Genomic DNA, 22,527 nt, shown 5'->3' with positions numbered 1-22,527 from the left:
ACCATCTGCACCACCATCCGTCCTCAATCACCAATTATCCCGCTCACCCGCTTTACACGTCAGAAGACAGATCAACACGCACCATCAACAACATTCAGCCCTAGGGAGTCGTTCATGGCTCGACCAGCGTCCAGGCAACGGGGCGTGCCGGCAATTGGTGCACTCATCAGTCATCGGCGGCATCCCTTATCCCGAGTACGGCCAGAATTGATAGCGCTGAGCACAGGGAGTGGCGTGGGTCAAAGATTGGCCTAGATAAACCCTGTCGTGCTTTGATTGCCGTGAGGCTTCACAGCAGAAGCTCCACTGTCTTCGGAGATTCGTTGTTGTCTTTTGATTAGTGTGCGATACGTCATGGAATAATGTAGCATGTGGTGATCTAATTTTGTGGAACATAACGACGTTCTAGAATGTCCCGAACGATTATCAAGACCGCTTGAAAAGTCTAGTGCTACAATTGGACATGGTGAAGGCAATATGTTATCCCGAATCAGAAACAAAAATTCGACGACGTCATACCGAGGCACAGGGAAATGCCGGCTTGGCGAAGAAGGGGCGACCTCGTCCTGGGAAGGTAGGACAGGGAGGATCCACAAGTCGGGGCACGAGCTTCTCCGGCCCCAATTATCCGCCCTGTTGTCAGGCTTCTGGCGCGAGGCTCGCACAAAATTTCTTCTTCATCAGAGGGGCGACACCTCAGCTTCTTATCAATTTGCGTGCCATTGCTGTGCTGGCAAAGGGTCACCGTCAGCAAGCCCCCACCTTTTACCCAGCCGAAGGTGTACATACTTGTTTTCTTTGCCAGGGTCCGATGGGATCCACTCCCACTGGACCGAGGTATGGTTATTGTTTGATTCTGTACTGCTGGGCAACGATTAGGGGCCGGCTTGGCAGCTTCGAGACCATTGCTCAAGATGCCTGGCTGTCTGATCTCGACCTGCTCGTGGTCGGCACGTTGATATGATCGTCTCAACTGCTTCGGCACGGGTTTGTCCATGTGGCACCGCTGTCCACCGAAACTGATGAGCTCGCGCGGCCGACGATCGCTCGAAGATGCTCCAATACGAAGCGGAACAACTGGAGGCCTTGACTGGCGACATCACTCATGAACGCGTCATGTCTTGCATTACCTTGTGTTCACCATTCGGCTGTTTTCTCCCCCGGCGAACACTCACAGACAACTCAGGGTCGATATGGGCCGGAGTTTGCAAGCCCAATGCCGGGACGGAATTGCTGCTACGAAAACTCGCCGACAATCCGACTCCGCAGCCCTCACAGCATTTGGGCGACAGGGAGCGCTTTTCTCAGCACTAGGGGCCCCATAAGCACGTTGCCTCGGCCGGGATCTGGCGCCAAATCCGGTCCCAGACCCTGGGCCGTCCCAGGCCTTACCGAGAATAACGTATTCCCAAGCTTTCGCAGATCACATCACACCTCGCTGGCCAAAACACGCCGGACAGCCCAGCGAGTCATAGTGCCTATACCATTCTGCAAGGGCTCTAGCTTCTTCGACGTTCCCCATCAGCCCTGCCGAGGTGCCGACCAAGCAGTCGGCTAGAAACCCGCCGCCGACCCTCCGATGGGTTTTGCCCGTCTCAGCCAACGAAATGGCGTGCTGCGAGGCGGGTCGCGGACATAACAAGCGTAACGCCCCGACAAAGGCCCCTCTTATTACCCTGTTCACGGCTCGGCCGAGTGGGACAGGCCCCCCGTTCGTTGGGTTGGTGATGGGAGATGGAATCGAACGGGGACGAGCACGAGTCCGTATTAGAAATCTGCATCCACTGAGCTGCGTTATATAGATCTGCGGTTCCCAGGTCCATAGGCCATTGTCTCGAATTCTAGATCTCCATTCCATCATCAATCAACGCCACGAGTCTTCCGAATCAGATTAGATCAGATCAGGTCCCCGATCTGCTGTTGTCCCTCGCCTGACCTATACAGACAACACAACCAATCGTCCCGAGGCGCATGCTCGCCACATTACATCACACCATGGCGACGACACCAAACTCATCAGCATCGTCTGTCACAGCGACACACCCTGACCTCGATATCGAGGCCCAGCCTACGAGGACCAAGGAGGGTCACTTCAAGCTCCTGTACGACCAGGCCGGCGTGACCCCCGAAGTCCTCAACCACACGTACCCCGGCGAGGGCACTGCCGAGTCTCCCTATCTCGTTGACTTCCTCCCCGAAGATGTTCGCAACCCCATGACCTTCAGCCAGACCAAGAAGTGGTCCATCACTGTAGTCAACGCCGTTGCGACATTGGCCGTTGCTTTCGCCAGTTCAGCATACTCGGGCGGTGTCCGCGCCGTCATCGAGGACTTTGGCGTGTCCCAGATTGTCGCCATCCTTGGTGTCTCTCTCTTCGTCCTTGGCTTCGCCATCGGTCCCCTCCTGTGGGCTCCCATGTCGGAGATCTTTGGTCGCCAGCGCCTCTTCATCGTCACCTTCTTTGCTCTTACGGCTTTCAATGCCGGCGCTGCTGGCTCTCAAAACATCCAGACGTTGATCATCCTGCGATTCTTCGGAGGTGCTTTCGGCTCGTCACCCCTGACGAACGCTGGTGGCGTCATTGCCGACATGTTCTCTGCGTCCGAGCGCGGCATGGCTTCTGCTCTGTTCGCGTCAGCTCCCTTCCTTGGCCCCGTTATTGGCCCTATTGCCGGTGGCTTCCTCGGTCATGCCTCTGGCTGGCGCTGGGTTGAGGGTATGATGGCTATCTTCACTGGTGTCATCCTCATCATCTCACTCTTCGTCTGCCCTGAGACGTACGCCCCCTACCTGCTTCGCCAGCGTGCTGTCGAGCTCTCCCGCCAGACCGGCAAGCACTACCTCTCAAAGCATGACCTCCGCAAGGTCCCCCAGTTGACTGCACTCATGCGCCCTTGGGTCCTGCTCTTCTGCGAGCCCATTGTCACTCTGACGTCGATCTACATGGCCATCATCTACGGCACTCTCTACATGCTCTTCGCCGCCTTCCCGATTGTGTACCAGGTTCACCGCGGTTGGACCCCCGGTATCGGTGGCCTTGCCTTCATTGGCGTTGCTGTTGGCATGATCTTCGCCGTCAGCTACTGCATTTACGACAACAAGCGTTACGCTGCTGCCGTCAAGGCCGCCGGTGGTGCTGCTCAGCCCGAGGCACGTCTCCCTCCCGCCATCATCGGCTCTGTTCTCCTTCCCGTCGGCCTCTTCTGGTTCGCTTGGACCAACGGCCCCGAGATTCATTGGGTCGTCTCCATCATCGCCTCTGGCTTCTTCGGCGCTGGTCTCGTCCTCGTCTTCCTCAGTCTCATGAACTACCTCATCGACTCGTACGTCGTCTTCGCCGCCTCGGCCCTAGCCGCCAACAGTGTTCTCCGATCGCTCTTTGGCGCCGCCTTCCCTCTCTTCACCAGCAACATGTACGACGACCTTGGCATCCACTGGGCCTCCACCATTCCCGCCTTCCTCGCTCTGGCCTGCGTTCCGTTCCCCTACCTCTTCTGGCGCTACGGCAAGGCCATTCGCCTCAAGTGCAAGTATGCCGCCGAGGCCGCTGCTGTGCTTGAGCAGATGCGCGCCGGTGCTGCCAAGCCTCCCGTCGTGCGCGAGTCTGACCAGATTATGGAAGATGACATCGAAGCTGAGCGTGAGGAGGAGAAGCTGCGTCGCGCCAGCCGCGCCAGTCAAGGTGGTGTTCTGTCTGACGATGAGCGCACTGAGGCCGGCGACGCTTCTGAGGAGCCTGTCGGCACCAAGGAGAAATGAAGAAAAAACAAGAACCATATAAGGTGGTCGGCGATACCCCACACATAGACGGCGGTGTGTTTTAGACGGATGATGCATTTGAAAACAAAATAATGAGCCCGGTTTGGGCTTTGCATGGCATGGTGTTTTTGGTCATACAGCATAGGATACCATGGGAAGCATAACGCCCTTCACAGGGCACACACGACTTGGTGGTCACCTCTCTTAGCAAACTTAATCGTTACTATTCCGAACTAAAACTCAGGCTGCATTGTGCATGTTGGTCTACTACGCGTGCATTAATTGACATAGCTTCGAGCCACACTTGGCTAAAACAACCCGCCACTTATACACCGTTTCTAACGGAATTGCGCAAAATATTCGCCAAGCCGCGAACGGCTTCCTCAAAGATACCATCATCCTCCCACGCGAAGCACAATCGCACGTTCCTCTGGTACATGTCTCCAGCACCACACCCCGGTACACCAAACAGACCCCCCGGCACAACCAAGACCCCCTCCTCCGCCTCCGCCCGCGCCGCAAACTCCGTCGCCGGCGGACTCCCCACCGGCAGCGTCAGCCAGAGGAAATACCCGCCAAAGACACCATCATCGTCGCGCCGCACCCACGACACGCCGAGCGGGGCGAGATGGGTACCGACGGCCCGCGCCAGAATGGCGTGGCGCCTCTGGAGCCCGGGCCGGACGCAGCGCGCAATGTGCTCGTCGAGCCACCCGCTCTGCAGGAGCTCATGCACAATGGCCGACGCGAACTGGCTCGGCGCGCCGCCGGAGATGGTCGAGCCCGTCTGCGAGAGGCCGTGAACGAAGGCCGGGGCGCCCTGGACCCAGCCTGTGCGGACGCCGGGGCCGAGTATCTTGGAGAAGGAGTTGTTGGAGATGGCGTGGCCGAAGTGGGTTCCGCTCTGAACGTCATGGGCCGAGGGGCCGAGGTCGAGGTCGAGATCGGAGAGGCGAGGGAGGGCTTTGTTTTCTGGTAGCTGTACCGGAGGGTAGACTTTGTAGTTTTCGTTTTCGGGGCACGTGGGGAGGGGCGGGGGAAGGAGAGAGTCTTGAAGGAGGGGCCACTGGAGCAGGTCGTAAACGTCGTCGCAAATAACCAGAGCGTCGTGTTTTCGTGCGAGGGCGACGAGTCTGCTGCGATTGGAGAGGGACATTGTCCGGCCAGAGGGGTTTGCGCATGTCGGAACGGTGTAGATGACATGTCGGTAGAACTTGCGGCCTGAACTGGGCTTCCTAGTGTTCTTGGGTATGTCAGCAACGAGAGAGACTGCATATCACGGAGGAGGGTCTCAGGACGTACGAGCTCTGGCTGGTTGTAATCTTCGTCATACTTTGCCAGCTGTATCCCTAGCCATTCGAGGTCGATTCCATCCGTCTCCTCTGGCACCGACATCAGCCGATTGTCGAAGCCGGCGTCCATGAATATTCCAAAGGAGAGGTGATATGCAGGGGCCACTATCCAGACTGCCCGGGTGATGCTTGGGTCAGTGAAACTCTGCAGGATGCTGGCCATGCCCAGACTGGCGCCTGCTGTGACGCAAATGTGCTCTGGCAGGTGAGCTCTCCCGTCCACATTCGAGATCCAGCTTGCAATGTCCTTTCGGAGAGGCCCGTAGCCGGCGTCATCTCCATATTGTAGGGCCGGTAAATATTTGGAAGGATCTTTCAACGTCTTAACAGCGGCTTCGGACAGCAGGTGCGAGGGAAGCATATCGAGAGAGGGCCATCCTCGCGCGAGGTCTATGGGCCTTGCTTGACCCTGATCTATAACCGTCATCTTGGAGCTGCTTGGCAGCTCAGTCGAACTTGAAGAAAACTAGGCTGGTCCCGAATTCGTCACCTTGGGGGAACGCCCCTTTCTTGTTTTAAATACGCTTCGTACCCCTCTCTTCGTCGATACATCGAACCACTCTTGACACTTGTCGCTGAGGGACTTGCCCATTTTCTTGATTCGGAAAGACAAGCGGCTTGCCCAATCAGTCAACATTCTTGCAGAACAGTCATCCTTCCATGACCTGGGTATTCCAAATGCCATGTACGCGATCCATGCTGACTCCTAGTCACCACCATAAAACTTGCCTATTTGGGCAAGTCAAGCGTTCAGACCAATCAAGCGATGGGCTTCCGCGACGTAGTGGATCGCGGCTAAACTCAGTAGGCTGCCCGTAGACCGTCAGGGCGTAGGGTCTTTGATGACGGTGATAGATCTAAGGGTCTATCAATGGCTGGCAACCTCCACTGTCGTACGTCCAACGAACACCATCAACCCCCTCGCCATGTCAGCCACGCCGCTCGAAATCGCTGCCAGTGCTGTCCAAGCGAGGCAGCGCATCCGCCAACACATCTACCAGACGCCTCTCATTCCAGCAAAGAAAACAGGCATCAATCATGGCGCCAAAGTCTTCTTCAAGGCTGAGAATTTCCAGCTCACCGGGTCGTTCAAACTCCGAGGGGCCATGTCCAAGATGTCGAATCAGACCGGCAGCAATCCCTTGATCACGGCATCATCGGGCAACCACGGTATTGGCTCCGCACAGGCTGCGAGTATCCTGCACAAGTCTCTTACCGTCGTCCTTCCAGAGACAGTCATTCCTTCAAAACGAAAGAAGATTGAGTCGTTCGGCGTCGAGGTCATCCTCTACGGTTCGGAAGCAGGAAAGGCGGAGCAGCATGCACAGAAGCTCGCCACGTCCGGCGAGTACACGTACGTTTCGCCTTACAATGACGCCGACATTGTAGCAGGCCAGGCCACAATCGGCCTCGAGATTCTGGAGCAGTGCGACCACGTTGACAATGTTTTTGTCTCTATGGGAGGCGGTGGGCTCATCAGTGGTATTGGGTCCGTTCTCAAAGCCTTCAGCCCGCGGACCAAGATTTTCGGCGTTTCTGCTACAAACTCGAAAACTCTAGCTGATTCCATCGTTGCTGGCAAAATCATCGCGACGGATCATCTACCGACGCTGGCAGAGGGTGTTGCTGGCGGGATAGACGAGGACAGCATCACCCTGCCGTTGGCGTCGGCAGTGGTGGATCAGGTCATTGAATGTAATGAGGTGGAAATCGCTGCGGCCATAAGGAGCATTGCGTTTGATGAGACTATGATAGTTGAAGGGTCTGCCGGTTTGGCTCTGGCGGGCTTCGACAAAGTTGCGCACCAACTAGGGGCCCAGACAAGCATTATCCTCTTGTGCGGTGCAAACGTCGACGCCAACACTATCAAGGAGGTCCTGTACCGCAGTTGAAATGAATGAAAGACTCGGATATTGCGCTTGACAGTCTTTCGCGCGTCAATGTCCGCTTCCGATGCTGGGTCTATTTCGTGTTCCTGTGCGCTGATCCAAATGCGACTACGCATTGACTTTCTTCAGCGGGAATCCAGAAGTGGCAGCATAACTCCTGTGTGGCCAAGGCCAGTGGTAAAAAATGTAGTATTCGGACCTATTACCACCTGAAAGGTATCACTGCCTCGGTGCCGATGCATCAACTCCAAGTAGTCATCGGTGTGGGCTGCATATAATTGTCCGGGGTACAGGATTGATCTATATGCAGGGATCGTCACTAACTTGCCATCTCGAACGCAGGGAGAATTCCGTCATGCCATGCGACGGACAACGTGGGGCGCGGCGTAGGACTGGGTCAAGGCACGTGGTGATCGCAATAGCGAAAAGCCTCCTGCTTCTTGTCACCGACATTCTTCCTTCTTGGAAGAGATAGGTCTATTGTGTGGCCTGACGATGCTGGTACGATGCTGGTAAACTAACCCGTTCCTATCATGTAGTAGCAAAAGGATAGCTAGAACCAAGTAGGTCCCGATATGTGCAAGCCTCCGTTCTGAGGAATCGGAAGCACCTCTTTTCAAGAAATGATGAAGAGTTAAATAATTTGAACCCATGCTGACACAAGGCCGATGTGATTATAATGGCTATTTGACTTCCGTAACCCGTGGTCCCTGCCGTGCCTACTGAGCATGAAACAGCGGTGTCGACCTGTTTGACTCCACATCTGTTCCATGATCCATCTGGAACGTCGTGCTCACGACGATGCCTCCACCCTTTTCTTCTGCCAGAACGGCCCCGCTGGGAGGCGCTGTGCGCGCTGGGTCCTTGACAAGCTCGTCCTCCGAGTCGTTGCTCTTGTGTGTACCTCCAACAATGTTGGTGGTGATGCGGCTCTGCTGCGTGCGTCGACTCCGTGCGTGGCCAGCGGACGAAAGCTCGTAGTGTCGGTAGCCTGAGTTGGTGCCTGCAGAGGAGAAGTGGCCGAGGAAAAGGGTCCGTAGGGCTGTGAGCGATATGTTAGCGGCTATCAGGGCTGGGCTAAAGCAATGGGCTGACGTACGAGGGAGACAGGTGGCGATGATGGCTACTGAAGCCTCGATCATGGACACGGTACAGGTGAGCATGGTCTCGTTCCGCTTCGAGTAGTACGCGCGAATAACTGCGGATGGTTAGCGATATGGCAATACAGGTCAGAACCACTTGAAGACGTACTGCTTGCAATGACGACGAGAAAGCCGAGGGCGAAGATGGCAGCTACACCCAGCTTCTGCTTCAACTTCATTTGAAGCTTCATGACCATGGAGATGGGCAAGCTGATGACTACAAGGCGTTAGTTCTCGGGGCATTCTTCATGTCGGATTCGATCGAGGGCCACTCACGGATGACATCAGTGCCAATGTTGACTGCATGTTGTCAGCTTCATTCTCCGAGAAGGGGGCAATGTTGGAAAGACTTACGGATGATTGTCAACCAGTAGTTGATCTCAGCATTTCGTGGGTCACATTGGTCTGTGATACAGTCAATACAAGCCATATTAATGTTGCCGCACCTTGAAGACTTACAGTCCGGATCCTGCGACCAGCGCTTGTCGTGAGGGAAGCACTGGAAGAGGATATGAAAGAAGATGGTTGCCCACGAAGCGACAAGCACGCACAAGGCGCCGTTGTAGATCTTCTGGAGTGTTGAGCCAACCGCCGCGATGCGCTTGTAGAAGATGACCAGCGCAATCTTGATAGCCCATAAGGTGGTGACATAAAGTACGGATCCAGGTACAATCATTTGCATGATCTTCTTCATTTGTTCATGGTCGACATTGGCCATATCAGACATGCCCAGGTTGAACATGTGCTGCTGGATGACCAGGTCACCAATGAGGCAACACAAAGCCAGGATGATGAAGCCATCGTCGATACCCAGACTCCTGAACTTGCTGATGCGAACCCATAGCCTCGCAACGACGAAAACGAAGGCCACCGCGGTACAAATGTACCATGATACCTTTTCAGAGTAAAGATCGTCAGCTAGATACAGGAAAGGCAGAGATCTTCGGGCGTCTCTGAAGTACCTGCATTAATTTACAGCAAGGAAGATTGTACATACCACTTGTCCGTGATCTTTGGCCATTGCGATTCACGATTCAACAGACTGACGATTTTATCTGTACAAGGTGGACCGGCGGACCTGCGCGCACGGAGAGAAGATGGTGGGATAGGTATCCGTCTTATTCCTCACTTCGCCCCTCAATGGCTTGATCGACATCCACAAGGCCGTTTTTTCGTCGAGGCGCTAGCCCCTGAGGCGGCTCGTCCATGGCACGATCAAGAGGCGATAGCGTACCTTTTCGTCCGTCCTCTAGCGCAAGTCGAGGCGTCTCGAGGACATCCGAGGCAGGGAAGAAGCTTGCTAGGGGAACGATTCCGTGACCATTCGGCCACCAAGTTGCGAGTCATTCGTCGAGCCTCGCCTCACCAGTCACACGCTTGGAAAGCCTTTCCCGCTTCACCCGCTGTCTGTTCTCGATATCGGCTTTTACTATCATCTCGGCGGAGGGCGCAACGGCTGCGGGGTTTGGCGTTGCAACACCGATTTGCATATCTAAGAAATGCCACTGTAACGCTTGGGTCCCATCCGTTCTGCACGCGAGTCGTCGCCGTTGCCACTTCCAGGCTTCCCACGAGTTCTCCATGATAGCCATCCTGTTCCACCGACCGGAGAAATTGATGCAAGGGCTGCTGCTGTGACCCTCTATCTGGAAGACATCACACGTGGTCGGCTGGGATTGCAGGCCACAGGATGCCGGAATCATGTCTCACATTGTCTGCACAGGGCTCGCTCGCTTCCTGTTGCTTGCACGACACGAGCACACATCGCCCCTGTCCAATGCAAGCCTCTTGAGCCCACTACTGGTGGAGATGTGCTGCAGTGGACTGGACTTTCTTCGGAAATGAAACTAGCCATGAACTTGGCGCTGTGAGGCCCAGTTTCGGGGACTTGAGACCCTGTGAGTCTGTCGTCGGGGCAGTGCCGAAGCCTGCGTTCTGCGTTTTCAGCTGGTTCGTCCTCTAGGTCTGCAAATCGATACTGCTTTGAGCCCTAGCATTTCGCCGGGTCGTCATCACCACAAGGCACACCTAATCTGTCCACCGGCTGGAAAATATTCTCTAGACAGGAATATTTCTTTGTGAACTTGGGAGCTAATCCGCCCAGAAGATATCTTCAGAGACATTTCATCGTATCCAGCACAGCGCGAGTATCAATTTCTTCGCATCACCGACTGACCTCGCCGAGATGTCTCCGAAGACGAGGAGCCGTCAGTCACTCCCTACCTCGCCCAGTTACATGGCCGTGCCCCTCCTTCCATGAATTCCCCATGCTTCTACTGCATCTAGAACCCAATAAATCTTTGTCAAGCCCTGTCAGTGATCTCCTGAAGGGTTCATGATCAGGCAACACCTGGCTGCCGCGTCGGACCCTTGATCAAGCTCGGGTTATAGAGACGGGAGAAAGATCAAATGCGTACTGCCGGTGGAGAATTTCGCTCGTCGCCACTGATCCGGGATCCTGGTCTTGCTCCACCCCGAGAGCCGTCACGGTCAAGCCGCCCTGTAGGGGGATCCGATAGTACCGATAGTGCCATCACCGTCTGCCCTGCCACCGGCAATGCCGCTGCCAGTTCTGCTAATGACCATCGTGCCCGATCTGGCGGTAGTGCGCCATGGAGGGAAATCCATTAATGTTCCCCGTCGCCCGCCTCTCCTCTGCGAAAGAGAAATGAAGGACGTGTGCCCAGCTGTCTTGTCCAGTCGATCTTCACCCTTTTTCGCACCTCCTCAGTAATCCGCCAGAAGCCGTGCACAATGGGTCTCGTCAACGTCTTCACCAAAGCCGCTAGCCTAGCGGCTGTGTCGTGCTTCTTCCCCTCCACAGCGGCCGCTGCGGCCACGAGCGTCCCGAGCGCTGTCATCCCGCAGGGAACCATTCGAGGCTTCCGCGACACTCACGGCAATTCGGTCTTCTTGGGCGTTCCCTTCGCCGCTACGACTGGCGGGAAGAACCGGTATGTTCCCCTGATAATCCTTAGGGTCATGGCGATCTGAACTCAGCTGCCGCCGCCCGTGACCCACGTGTCCGAGCGCATCTCACTGACATTTATCGATCAGATGGCGTGCCCCTCAGGATGTGCCCGCCTCGAATGCGGCATTCGACGCAACATCGTACGGCTCGACCTGCCCCCAGGCCATCAGGGGCAACTTGTTCTCTCAGCAGAGTGAGGACTGCCTGAACCTCAACATCTGGGCGCCCGCCACGGGCGAGAACCTGCCTGTAAGTCTTCTTCACGCCACGCGACAGCTGGCGTCTCACGGTGATGATGTCGCCACTAACACATCTGACCAGGTCTTTGTCTACATGTACGGCGGTGCCATGGTCACTGGCTCCAGCAGCGATCCCCAGCTGCAAGGAACCAACTTTGCTCGTAATGATGTCGTCTACGTCAACTTCAACACGCGGGAGAGCATCTTCGCCTCGCCGTACTCGTCCGAGCTGGATGCTGCCAACCCCGGCGAGTCCCAGAATTTCAGCATTCTCGATGTTGAAAAGGCCCTTAACTGGGTTCGCGAAAACATCAAGGGTGAGTTTCCATGACCGGCCGGCCTCAAGTCCATCATGCTAACAATCGTTCAGCTTTTGGTGGCAACCCCGACCACATCGTCTTTGGTGGACACTCTTCGGGCTCCGTGCAGGTGGACCACTATCTCTGGAACCACCCTGACACCTGGCTCAAGGGTGCCGTTGAGATGAGCGCCAACGCCCTGTCTGGCCCCGGCTACGCGCCCCAGAATGAGGCTTTGGACATCGTTGCCGCTGAGGTCGGATGCCCGGCCGGCGGCCAGGGCCAAGTCGACTGCCTCCGTGACGTTGATCTCTATGCCTTCCAGACTGCCAACTTCAACGCAACCTCGAACACCTGGTTCACTCCCGTCATCGACGACATCACGCGGCACTCCGACTATGCCGCCCGCTTCGCCGCTGGCAAGTACGCCTCACACGTTCCCCTCCTGACCGGTACTTCCGATGGCGAGGGCACCATCTTCAGCATCGTCTACGGCGGCCAGAACACGAACTTCTCGTCCTGGATCAACACGTTTGATGCTGACAGTCAGCACATTCCCGACTGCAACCTGATCAGCGCCTACCCGGCCTCATCCTTCGCCTCGGAGTCCCTGCGCAGCGGCACACAGTACGGTGATGCCCGCTTCAACTGCCCCTCCGACTACCTTGTCGACGTTCGCAGCAACGCCCAGGATACCTGGGTCTACCGCTTCTTCGGCGCCTACGACAACGTTGTCGGCCCCCCCGGCACCGCTCCCACCCACGGCACCGAGGTCCCCTTCTTCCACGGCGGCAACGAGTGCTTCGAGAAACTCTCGGGCGTCACCGCCGCCCAGCAGGCCCTTGCCGACTCCATCCACGGCTGGTTTGTGCAGTGGATCAAGAACCCTGCTGCCGGCCCCGGCTGGGACAAGGCCAAGCCCAAGTCTGGTCCGCTCGTCAAGCTCGGCGTGCCTGCCGATGAGCTGTCGCTGATCAAGGGCACCACCGACGAGTTCAACAGTCGCTGCCAGAAGGTGTACAACCCCAGGTTCAACAAGTACCCCGTGGTTCAGTCTGTCGAGGGCATCCTGTGATTGATTTGATGGATGACTTGGCCCAGGCCAATATGCACGACAGATTTCACGTTTTTATGATAGCGGCATAGACAAAAAGAATAGACACAAACATCATTTGCACCAAATTCATTGTTGCTCCCGTAAAGCGTGCAGTGTCGTTTTTCGTTTCCAATTCTCGGCCTTTTGGGGCAAGTAATACCCCCTCTGGTGCAATCGCCAGGGAAGATGCCGATTTCAAGGCAAACAATCACCACTAGCTAGATGGACAATGATCAGAGCGGATTTGTCCACTCACTTACTCATTCAGAAATGGCGCCCCGTCGTTTCATCGCCACTCGGATTAGCATTTTAAACCCAGGCAGGTAAACCCGGTCGCCAGCCCAGTCAGCTCCAGCAAAGTCCAGAAACTCCAGCTGAAGCCCATCCAGCTCAGATTGCCATTTACCAAGCTCGGGATCAAGCGGTGTGGAAACAACAGAAGACTCCCCAGGTCCCGCCCAGTACATCACGGCTTCGATCGAGGATCTGGCAGCATCGCCAGGGGCAGTCTGGTACCTTCTGAGAAGACTGTCCGTGAGCAGGTTTGCAAAACACCACACGCAAAGCGGAGGCAGCCGGCCCCCTTCCATCAATGTCCGCGGGAAGCCTCGGAGAGCTGCGCTCGTGGCAGGAAAGGGGATCATCGCCAGGTGTGGGTGCTCGTCCCGATCGCACAACGGACGGCGCAAATCCTTTCTGCACAAGGGGCACTCTGCGGTTCCTCCACCAGTGTTCTCGCCGAGGAGGAGGGCGCATGGTTCGCAGAACATGTGGCCGCAAAACATGACCATGCACGGCTCGAGCGGCTCGAGCCCACGCGCTTGCCTCTCCTGAAGCGCCAGCTGGACCGAGTCTTTGCTGGACTCACTTCCGGGGCCCTCGCCGCAAGCGAAATCCAGGTCATCTTCCGGCACACGAGAAGGGGGCCGTGGGTACTTTGGACGTCCATCTCCGGCGATGAGCATGTCGGAGGTGCACACGACACACATGAGGCGAAGTTGACTGAAAAGGGCCGGGTTATCCTGCAGTCTTTCTCGAATCTCGGGGAACCAGCAGTCTTCGGGGTCAAAAGGGCAAGCTGTACTGCAATCTTTCTGCAGGGGGGCGGCTGCTGATTTGCTTTGCGACATCTTTGGGTCTCGGGGATTGCCTTGCAGAGGCAGGCCTAACTTAGGTCGAGTTTTCACTATAAGTCAGTGATTGTAAAGTTTCTACCCGAGCCGAATCAGAATGATATGGAATACATTCTTAACCTTTCATTGGAATATTCTTGTTGCCTCGGTGTTGGCCGGGGTCATGCTTCATCACTTATCAGCAAGGATCAGCAAGGATCAGCAAGGATCAGCAAGGATCAGCAAGGATCTCGAACATCAAGAACAGAAGCAGTTAGGGAGAGATGAACACTAGGTATTTTTCGACGCACGTTCTTTGCATTTTTAAGGATCGCTCGGTGCAATGACTGTTGTATTGTGGCAAGACAAGCGAAACCGAGACTCGGTGTGTATCTATATCCCATGCTGCAATCGAGGGGGTAGACGGACAAGACTGGCGTCAAGAGACGAAACTATTCTATAATGCCCATCTATAAAGCATGATGCTTCCAGAAACCCAAAGAAACTCCGCTGCATGGAAGCGCGGCCAGCGCGCCCCAAAGTCCAAGAAAATCTCACGCCCAAAGGTTCAACGCCCAAGTCATGCTCGTCCCCTCTTCCACATGGCGCAAATTCACCTGTGCAGCCGTCATAAGGTCCTCGAGCTTCTTCAAAGACGTCTCTCTATACGCCGCGTAGCGCGCACTCAACCTATCAAGACTCTTCTGCTTAACGGATTTGATCTTCTCCCTCCCCGCCCTTTGAACAAAATTCGAGGCCGTCATCAGCGGCCGCACGAGGTCGCTGCAGAGCACGCAGAGGAGGAGCAGGACGTTCTCGGCCCACTCGACGCGCCAGTCGTCGAACTCGCAGGCGTAGCAGCGGCGGGGCGCCCAGCCGCCCTCGGGCACGACGACGGCCGGGAAGCGGCGCAGCTGGACGAGGTCCATCGGCGCCGGCAGCGTCTTCAGGGCCGCGTCGCATCCGTACAGCAGGCTCGCCTTGCAGAAGGGGCACCGGCTGTGCAAGGGGGACGCGAGGATCTGGTCGAGACACTCGCGCCCGACGACGTGGCCGCACGGCAGCACGCTCGCCGCCTCCATGCCGTGGCTGTGGAGCACCTCGAGGGCGTGGGCCGACGTGGTTGTCAGGCCGCCCTCGAGCGTGTAGGCGCCGACAAAGGCCATTTTCTCGCGGCAGACGGGACAGTCAAGATCCGGGTGCACCCAGGCCTCGTCGGCCGGCAGGGCAAACAGCTGCTCCTTCAAGTCGGGCCAGAAATGGCCAGACAGCTTGACGCCGGGCTCCAGTATTGGCAAACTTTCGGCGACGGCGGACTCGGGGATAGTCGCATCGCAGGGCCGATGGTGGACGTCCACTTTCTCCAGACTGTGAATGATACTGATCAAGGTAGCACTAGTGGCAGGTGCAAACTTGGCGCTCACTCGGGCGGATGAGGCCAGATCCATGAAATCTTTCCTGTTCTCGAACCAACTGCGTGCGTTAGACATGTTAGATGGCGTCACTGGGAAGGTAATAGAATCTTACTGCGGATGAGCGAGTCCTCGTAAAGTGCAATACCGTGAAGCGTCTCTGTCAAGCAGTTGCGAACAGGAGACTCTGGTAAAATGAATTGTGGATGAGAGGTACTCGTCGCCGTCCAAGGTGCATGGGTTCGCGTTCGATCATGTTGACGTCGAAATGAAGACAATTGCTTGTTTTTATTAAATTAAGAGTATGCCACGGCACAAGCGACCAAGGCCATTGCCATGCTTCAGCATGATTGCGGGTTTGGGGTCTCAAACAACCGACAGGTTGTAGTTCGAGACAGGCGATTTGCGTGAAGCGACTGAGGCTTGCTGATCGGCCGTCTCAACATTATCCATCGAACACAATGCTATTGTCTGAAGAGATTGCACTGAGCTCAAGTGACGCGCTCCCAGAGGGAACATGTTGGTGTTCCATCATGTCACAAACACAGACTCTCTGTGCAGGCGCAATGCGTCTTTGCCCGGCCGCCGCCCGGTGTTGACGAATGCGCATGGGCAATCCAAGGCGTTTGTGATGCCTGATGAATATGTAAGCTATGATCACGCTCTACGGTCCAGTACTGTATGTGTTTCAACTCCATCCAAGCGATGTATACGTTATTCTCCTCGAATACCACTGTGCCTCGCGCGCTTGCGGGCGCTGCCGGAGGAACTTGAGGGATGCATCTTGCCGGTGCTCTCGCGTTTGAGCTTCTCGTCGAGTACGCGGGCTGTGAAGGGGAAAAAAAAAACATGACGTCAGCAAGGGGCAGAGGCATCGTTGTATGCAGCGACTCACTGAGGATATCGTAGCCGAACTGGGGGAACTCGAGGCAGAGGGCCTTGAACTCGGACTCGGCCTCGGCGCGCAGCGTGTGGGAGCGAGCGGCCCAGAAGCTCGCGACGGGCGCACGGATGGTGGTGTCGTCTTTGGCGGTGTACTGGTAGACGTAGCGGGCGTAGGCGATCTCGCCCTTGGCGGTCGAGTCGACGCAGTGAATCTTGGAGCTGGCGAGGGTGCGCAGGCCGTCGACGCCAAACTTCTCGGCCAGGGTGTACACGCGCGCGTGCTTGAGCAACTGGTCTCCCGTGTCGTCGACTTCGGGGGCCGTGGGGTCGAACTCGAGGGTGCGCTGACCCGGGATCTTCCGGGGGTAATAGTCGCCTGTGTAGAGGTATTCGAGGAAGTTGCCTACGGCGTCGACGTCTTCGTTGAGCAGCTCGACCTGCCGGGGCTGGGCGGAGAAGAGGTCAGCAAGGGGATGGGGGGCGCGCAAAAGCAAGGGAGCCGAGAAGGGTAGGAACATACACTGCCATCATCGCTGAACTGGGCGCAAGCTTCCTTGAAGAAGGGGCTCTGAACGAGGAGGGCTTGGTGCGCTGTCAGGATGGACTCGCTGTCGTTGCTGCCAATCAACAGGGTGACGACAGGGCTCATGAGGTAGCTGATAAAGGTAGCGCGTGGCTCTGGCGCGGTATCCTTCTCGGCAACGACTGTCTCTTCGGCAACGACCGTCTCGTCGCCCGCGACAGCCGTGGCGCCCTCCATCTCGACATCAGCGCTGGCGCCTGCGGCTGAGCTCTCGACGTCGTTTTCCTCGTACTCGGTGGGCATGGTGGGCAGTTGAAATGCAGATGATTGCGCTATGGGTGAGTCTGGGGGGGGTGAGACGGTGTCAATTGACGTTCAGTGTTGTTGTAGTAGCGAGTGTGACTGCCACTGCACCGCAACTGGAAGCGAGCGAGGTGTCTGATGGTGTTTGGTGACAAGAGGAAACTGTCGCCCACTATCGCTATCGCACTGCCTTCGTCCTGGTGGTGCCTCGTGCGTGACAGGGGTTCGGTACCTGCCTGTCGAGCTCGCGCCAGAAACCTACCCAGGCTTGCCAGGGAGGTACTCGGTACTCACTGCGCTAAAGCCATTGCGCTCAAGGCATGCGCTCAAGGCACTGCGCTAAGAGGGAGCTGCCGCCAGAAGCAGACAGCTGCATTGGCTAGACCTGTTGATGCCTGGAGCGCAAGGCCACACTTGTTCTTTGACAGTTTGACCAGGAGCAATCGTTCGATGGCAATCATTCGATGGCAAGGGTGCATGGGTGGGTACTGCAGGTACCTACTCAGTACCTTAGTTGCCGATGAGAGCTCCCCGGTACGTACCTCGCTGAGCAAGGAAACCCGCCACGCCCAGTCTAAGCCGTCCCTTCCAGAACAGCATCAACCGACATTGTTCCCAGACCATGACCTCTCTGCACTATGCATTTGAAGACGAGGTCGTATCGTCTGTCGTCTGGAACATGCAGTCGAGGGCTGTTGCACAAGTCCCAAAATCGTCAACGATCGAAACTGTTCCTAAAACATCCTCTTTCAACGCCCGCCTGAACAAAACCGCCACTTCCTCTTTGATGTCTTCGCCGGCTAGACCATCCGTCACGGTCTCTATCTTCACAAGGCCTTGTCCTGGTGAAGACAGCACTCCCTTTGTCAGACAGGTGCTTTGCTGTTCATTCTCAACAATGACGCGCGACATCTCGCTATGTACAGCCCCGTCATGGTTTCTTTCAGCGGCGGCAATCTCAAGACCCCTCTGATACGGATCATCAACCTCTGGCTACCGGTCGCCATATAAGTACCCAAACGGCAACGTCAGCGCGTTGGCTTCGTATCTGAATCACCACTTCAAATTGGGACCTCGAACTGCCACACCGTCAAGATCCTTACTTTGCTTCCCCGCCCCTCATCAAAAATGCAACTTCGGTCGGGCCGTTCAAAGGGCACCAACCTTTCGGTGTCAGACCGAACCTTCTCTAATAACCAACCGATGATACCAAACACCACATCCAAGAAACGCCGCCTCGAATCTGTTCATGATGGAGCTGATACTAAGCTTCTAGCCCAGGGGCCATCGCAAAAGAAGCAGCGCGTCGATTCACCTCGTGTCAGCATAGTACTTCAAACACCCGACCTACCCGACTATGTGTCACCGCAGGAGACAAACCCAAACCCGGCTTCTTCGTGGCGCCGTGAAGAGTCGCGCTCCTTGGCAGCTAACATGGCCAGTAGCGCCGAGCATGCTCTGCCACACAGCGATGATTACGACGCTGTTGTATCAAAGTCGCCAAATGTTGACATTACCGAGCCGCCACTCGACCATCACGCCAACAGCAACGTCGGTTCGGATGACAAGCCCAAGTTCTCCGGCTGCCGAACATGCGGCGCTCCTCTCTGGACGTGCGCTCACGGCTCCCTCAACAGACTCCAGTCAGCAGCTCCCCGAAGCCTGCCTGTACCACCCTTCGATGAGCTTGCTTCAAGCTGTTCAAGCAGCCCACCGGTCAGCCCGAGGACGACAGGAGGCCCAGCAGCACGCTGTTCGTACTTCTGGCCCGAGATCATCAGGCACAGCATCAAGCACCCCGACAACGCAGAGTCCCACGCCAGGCCAGGCCCCGCCTGCACCTTTTGCTCCGCAAATCTCGACATCTTCGCCGTCCCGCCCGCAAGCTCCTTGCCCGAAACAGAGCCCGCCATCCTCCTCCACTGCGGCCACGTCCTGGGTGCAAACTGCATGACCGCCAGCACCGCCCTCGGCAGCCCCCAGTGCCCCCTCTGCCTCTTCGACACGACCTGCCGCGGCTGCCGCGCGCCCGTGTCCATCCCTCTGCCGACGGCCGCCGACGGCCCGCGCGCCCTGCCACTGACCCTCGCGCAGCGCGAGTTCCTCGGCGACGGCGCCCACCCGTCCGCCCCGGCCCTCTGCCCCCGCTGCGACGAGGAGGCGCAGTACGCAGCGGCCCTGCGCGGGGGCCGCTTCCCGTCCCTGTTCGCACACGGCCTGCTCGCGGCGCCGCTGTTCCGCCTCGTCAACCGCGCCGTCCGCGCCCATGGCGTCGTGTCGGGCAGCGACGCCACCGGCGCCCGCGCCGTGGCCTGCGACGTGGCCGAGGTCGTCGAAGACAACTTTCGCGTCCTGCTGCAGGCGAGTCGGGCGTGGGACGTCATGTGTCGCGCCGAGCACGACCCGTGGGCCGCCGTGCTGCTGACGCGGGACGCGGGACGCGGGTTCTATGCCGGGCTGCAGAGCAAGGACGCATCCAGCGCCTTCTTGGACCCGCAATGCGAGGCGCGTCGTGCGGAGCAGAGGGTCAAGATGGCCGCGGCGGACGCTGAAGCTGCGGGACGGTTTCGGGCGGCGTTCGAGAAAGATTTGCGAGCACGCAGGGCTGCGTGCCGGGAGGCGCAGCAGCGGGGGATCACGATAGCGTCAGGTTGAACTTTGAGCACGGGATGATTTTTTTCGTGTGTATCTAGACATAAACAGGTTCGACAAACACCGTATATACATAGGACCAAGACTACACATAGAATCTACCATGCCATATAGTGCTTGCCATACGTTCGTTCCAATCTCGTCTACGTCGCTAAAAATGTACGGAAGCCTCAAATGTTATTGCTAACCTGGCTATACAATGACCCAGGCAATGCTATGCTATGCAAACAGTTTGCCGGCTACCAAGATGTTGGCAACGCGAGATCGAAGCAAATGTGCCCAACGCCGGGTATCGAAATGCATAAAAAACTAGATATCCCCTACCGACCTGGTAAGCCACCTCACGCGGCCAACGCCATTTCATTTCATGCGAGAATGCAGCGAGTGCCATGGCGGCGACCATTTAGGCTACCAAACAACCGACAAGTGCACCAGTGAGAAGTCAACGGTGATTCGCAGGGCTCTCTTTACTTTGCTTCATTCTCTTTGCCCTCGGCAGTGAGTATTCTTTCCTTGGGCCTTCGGTTGAGCGTCAGGGTCGGAACGCCCTGGCGGAGGACATGGAACGATGTTCCCTCTCGGAGCACATCGGCGTGCTTCTGTAACGCGTCCTCTCTGACAACGAGTTCGAAATTGGCCAGAAAGCAGAAGCTGATTTCCAATCGGGCCAATTCAACTTCGCTGACGCCACCAACCTTGGCCATCTTGCCGTGCGCATAGCTGAGGTCTTCGAGCGCCTTCATGGCGACGCGTAATCCCGCGAGAACTAACCTGTGACAATTCCTACGTGTCACAGGTATCGCTCGTTCATCGACCGCGAGGCGATGAATATACAGGCTTGTAGCCAGGTACACCGCGGTACTCATGGGGCAAAACCGGTGTAATCGAGCAAGATAGTCCTCGATGCTGATCGGTGGCGGTTTTTTGGAGTAGAACTTTCGCGTAATGGCGCCGTGCTGGAGGTTCAATGGCTGTGAATTCTCGCCGATTATGATGTACGGCTCATGCTGCTGCTGGCCGTGGGGCGATGGAGTGGAGCTTGGTCGAAGGTGAACACCGTCAATCGGCTGCGGCGCCGAAGTCTCTTCACGAGCCGCAAGGGCAGCAGCCTCGGCCTGCTGGCGCATGCGTAGAAGATTCTTCTCCGAATTCGACCGTATGATGCTGTCTTTTTCGAACTGAATACCTCGCATGTGAGGCAGAGTCGGACTCGTGGGGGGTGGGGTAGGCGGAATATCGCCAGTTATGCGTGTTAGAGCCTCGACGCCCGAACTAAGCAGCCTCATAGCTGATCTCGGGGAGATTTTGAATATATCATCGTGTAGCGGTGGCGGCGATCGTGGATTGTCATCCTCGTGGTCGCCCGTCAGAAGACTGGGATCGGAGGCAGGGTTCGGCGGGGGAGGGAGCTCGGGGACATCGCTCGAACCAGAGTCGCACGATGCTTCGGGGACCGCATCACCGTGGGAGGACATGCTGGGCGGATCTATCCTGCAGGTGCGCTTGCTGGCGGCTGAAGACGAGCCCAAGGAAGCTTGTTGATATGGTTGATGATGGCACGGAAGGAGGCAGCGGTCATGTTCTCAAGCTCAAGCTCGGCTCGGGCTTGCCAGGCTGCTGTCTGTCGGTCTCGTGCGCGTGCCTCGGTTGGGTTTGCGTGGATGTTGTTCACAATAACGGATTCCGGGTGGCTCAGACATGCGCTGGCTCGGAGCAGCGTGGCAAGAAGGTCAGACGCTGCAATGGCGACAAAGTCGGCTGCGACGAGCAGGAAGAGGCGACGACGTTTTCCGGGGATAATGGTGTGAAGTGGACCGTTCTTATGGCAGCGAACGGCCAATGGCGTGGTTAAAAATGCTGTGGTAGTGAGAAGATAAGGCCCGGGTCAGTGGAGCTCTTGGTGTATATGGTTGTCCTTGCGGCGGTTACAGGCTTCTCGCAGGCTGGTCTCGACCGTCTTGCATGCCAGGGCTGGCGTGGTGGGGGGGCGCGGCTTGAATGAAGTCGGCTGTCCGTGGGTCGAGCGAGCTTGTGCGGGGCTACGATCAGCTGCAAGTTCTCTCGGGGTTGTATTGATCCCCCAATTCCGCCCCCTCATGGCAGGCATTGAAAAAAGGCAATTCAACTCAAGGTGCACATACAAGATGGTGGGCCTGTGGCAAAGATGCGCAGATGGGAACTGATCGGCAACGGCGGTAGGCGGAACAGCACCAGACGGTTACGCCGCTGCAGGCCAGGTGCACAGGTGCAGAGGTGCCGCGCAGATGCAAGCCGGGAGGCGTTGGCAAAAGGCCTAGAGACGAGGTCTCGAACCAAGCCGAGCAAACGCGTGAGGGGACGAAGGTTGGCGTATGGTGGGAGAGCGGGCGGGGTGGCGGCATACGCGAATAATGGTCCTTTGATAACCGAAACGTTGTCGCCTGCCTGGCTGTTCATTCCACAGGCACCAGTGACAATAGTTTGCGATAGATTGGCTACTCTGATCGCTGTGGTACCAGGAGCCGTGTGATTGCTGGACGGAGAATGTTGATTTGCGAAGATAGAGAGAGAGAGAGAGAGAGAGAGAGAGCGCCGTTCTGTTTTCGGTCTTGTCAATCGAAATCGAAATGTCGTTGTGGTCCGATCAGGTCGTTTGCCTGATCGCCATCTCGGTATCGCCGCTCAGTAGGTAAGGCAGGTTGGTGAGATGCAGGAACCACAACAAAAGGCGTGGCGAATGCTGTCGATCACCGGCTAAGGGTTGTGAAAGGTAGCAGGCAAAGTGCCTCCAGGGCAGCGAGCGCTACGACGACAGGTGAACCGCGGAGTCCCGTGCCGGGATGGATCGTTGAGGGCCTCTCGGTTGAACGTTGAAGGAAGAGCTGGCGATGCCGGCTGGTTTCATAGGAGAAAG

At 56.8% G+C, this 22,527-nt stretch overlaps 9 protein-coding genes across 9 annotated transcripts; 4 read left to right on the top strand and 5 right to left on the bottom strand.

The window, feature by feature from the left end:
* Positions 1-1,995: 1,995 nt before the first annotated feature.
* Positions 1,996-3,759, top strand: D7B24_009487 (uncharacterized protein; the record flags this gene model as incomplete). Its single annotated transcript, XM_028643560.1, has 1 exon — positions 1,996-3,759. One exon carries the CDS (start codon positions 1,996-1,998, stop codon positions 3,757-3,759), a length of 1,764 nt encoding a protein of 587 aa, XP_028492887.1.
* A 325-nt stretch (positions 3,760-4,084) lies between these two features.
* Positions 4,085-5,538, bottom strand: D7B24_009486 (uncharacterized protein; the record flags this gene model as incomplete). The annotated part of the gene is made up of 2 exons (XM_028643559.1): positions 4,085-5,002; positions 5,062-5,538. 2 exons carry the CDS (start codon positions 5,536-5,538, stop codon positions 4,085-4,087), a joined length of 1,395 nt encoding a protein of 464 aa, XP_028492886.1.
* Positions 5,539-6,037: 499 nt separating this feature from the next.
* On the top strand, positions 6,038-7,003 carry D7B24_009485 (uncharacterized protein; the record flags this gene model as incomplete). Its single annotated transcript, XM_028643558.1, has 1 exon — positions 6,038-7,003. The coding sequence occupies one exon, from the start codon at positions 6,038-6,040 to the stop codon at positions 7,001-7,003; it is 966 nt and encodes a 321-aa protein (XP_028492885.1).
* A 716-nt stretch (positions 7,004-7,719) lies between these two features.
* D7B24_009484 (uncharacterized protein) lies at positions 7,720-9,163 on the bottom strand (the record flags this gene model as incomplete). The annotated part of the gene is made up of 7 exons (XM_028643557.1): positions 7,720-8,042; positions 8,100-8,198; positions 8,252-8,359; positions 8,419-8,442; positions 8,497-8,547; positions 8,602-9,037; positions 9,140-9,163. 7 exons carry the CDS (start codon positions 9,161-9,163, stop codon positions 7,720-7,722), a joined length of 1,065 nt encoding a protein of 354 aa, XP_028492884.1.
* A 1,733-nt stretch (positions 9,164-10,896) lies between these two features.
* D7B24_009483 (uncharacterized protein) lies at positions 10,897-12,726 on the top strand (the record flags this gene model as incomplete). The annotated part of the gene is made up of 4 exons (XM_028643556.1): positions 10,897-11,096; positions 11,200-11,362; positions 11,435-11,669; positions 11,723-12,726. 4 exons carry the CDS (start codon positions 10,897-10,899, stop codon positions 12,724-12,726), a joined length of 1,602 nt encoding a protein of 533 aa, XP_028492883.1.
* A 1,687-nt stretch (positions 12,727-14,413) lies between these two features.
* Positions 14,414-15,349, bottom strand: D7B24_009482 (uncharacterized protein; the record flags this gene model as incomplete). The annotated part of the gene is made up of 1 exon (XM_028643555.1): positions 14,414-15,349. The coding sequence occupies one exon, from the start codon at positions 15,347-15,349 to the stop codon at positions 14,414-14,416; it is 936 nt and encodes a 311-aa protein (XP_028492882.1).
* Positions 15,350-15,985: 636 nt separating this feature from the next.
* D7B24_009481 (uncharacterized protein) lies at positions 15,986-16,982 on the bottom strand (the record flags this gene model as incomplete). The annotated part of the gene is made up of 3 exons (XM_028643554.1): positions 15,986-16,098; positions 16,167-16,602; positions 16,677-16,982. The coding sequence occupies 3 exons, from the start codon at positions 16,980-16,982 to the stop codon at positions 15,986-15,988; spliced, it is 855 nt and encodes a 284-aa protein (XP_028492881.1).
* A 1,203-nt stretch (positions 16,983-18,185) lies between these two features.
* On the top strand, positions 18,186-19,637 carry D7B24_009480 (uncharacterized protein; the record flags this gene model as incomplete). The annotated part of the gene is made up of 1 exon (XM_028643553.1): positions 18,186-19,637. One exon carries the CDS (start codon positions 18,186-18,188, stop codon positions 19,635-19,637), a length of 1,452 nt encoding a protein of 483 aa, XP_028492880.1.
* Positions 19,638-20,101: 464 nt separating this feature from the next.
* D7B24_009479 (uncharacterized protein) lies at positions 20,102-21,109 on the bottom strand (the record flags this gene model as incomplete). Its single annotated transcript, XM_028643552.1, has 1 exon — positions 20,102-21,109. The coding sequence occupies one exon, from the start codon at positions 21,107-21,109 to the stop codon at positions 20,102-20,104; it is 1,008 nt and encodes a 335-aa protein (XP_028492879.1).
* Between the last annotated feature and the right edge of the window lie 1,418 nt (positions 21,110-22,527).

Source organism: Verticillium nonalfalfae (assembly GCF_003724135.2).
Source record: "Verticillium nonalfalfae strain VnAa140/NRRL 66861 chromosome Unknown scaffold_95, whole genome shotgun sequence".
Taxonomy (NCBI): Eukaryota; Fungi; Ascomycota; class Sordariomycetes; order Glomerellales; family Plectosphaerellaceae; genus Verticillium; species Verticillium nonalfalfae.
Note: the sequence above shows the minus strand (reverse complement) of the source record. Positions and strands in the feature narration are given on the sequence as shown.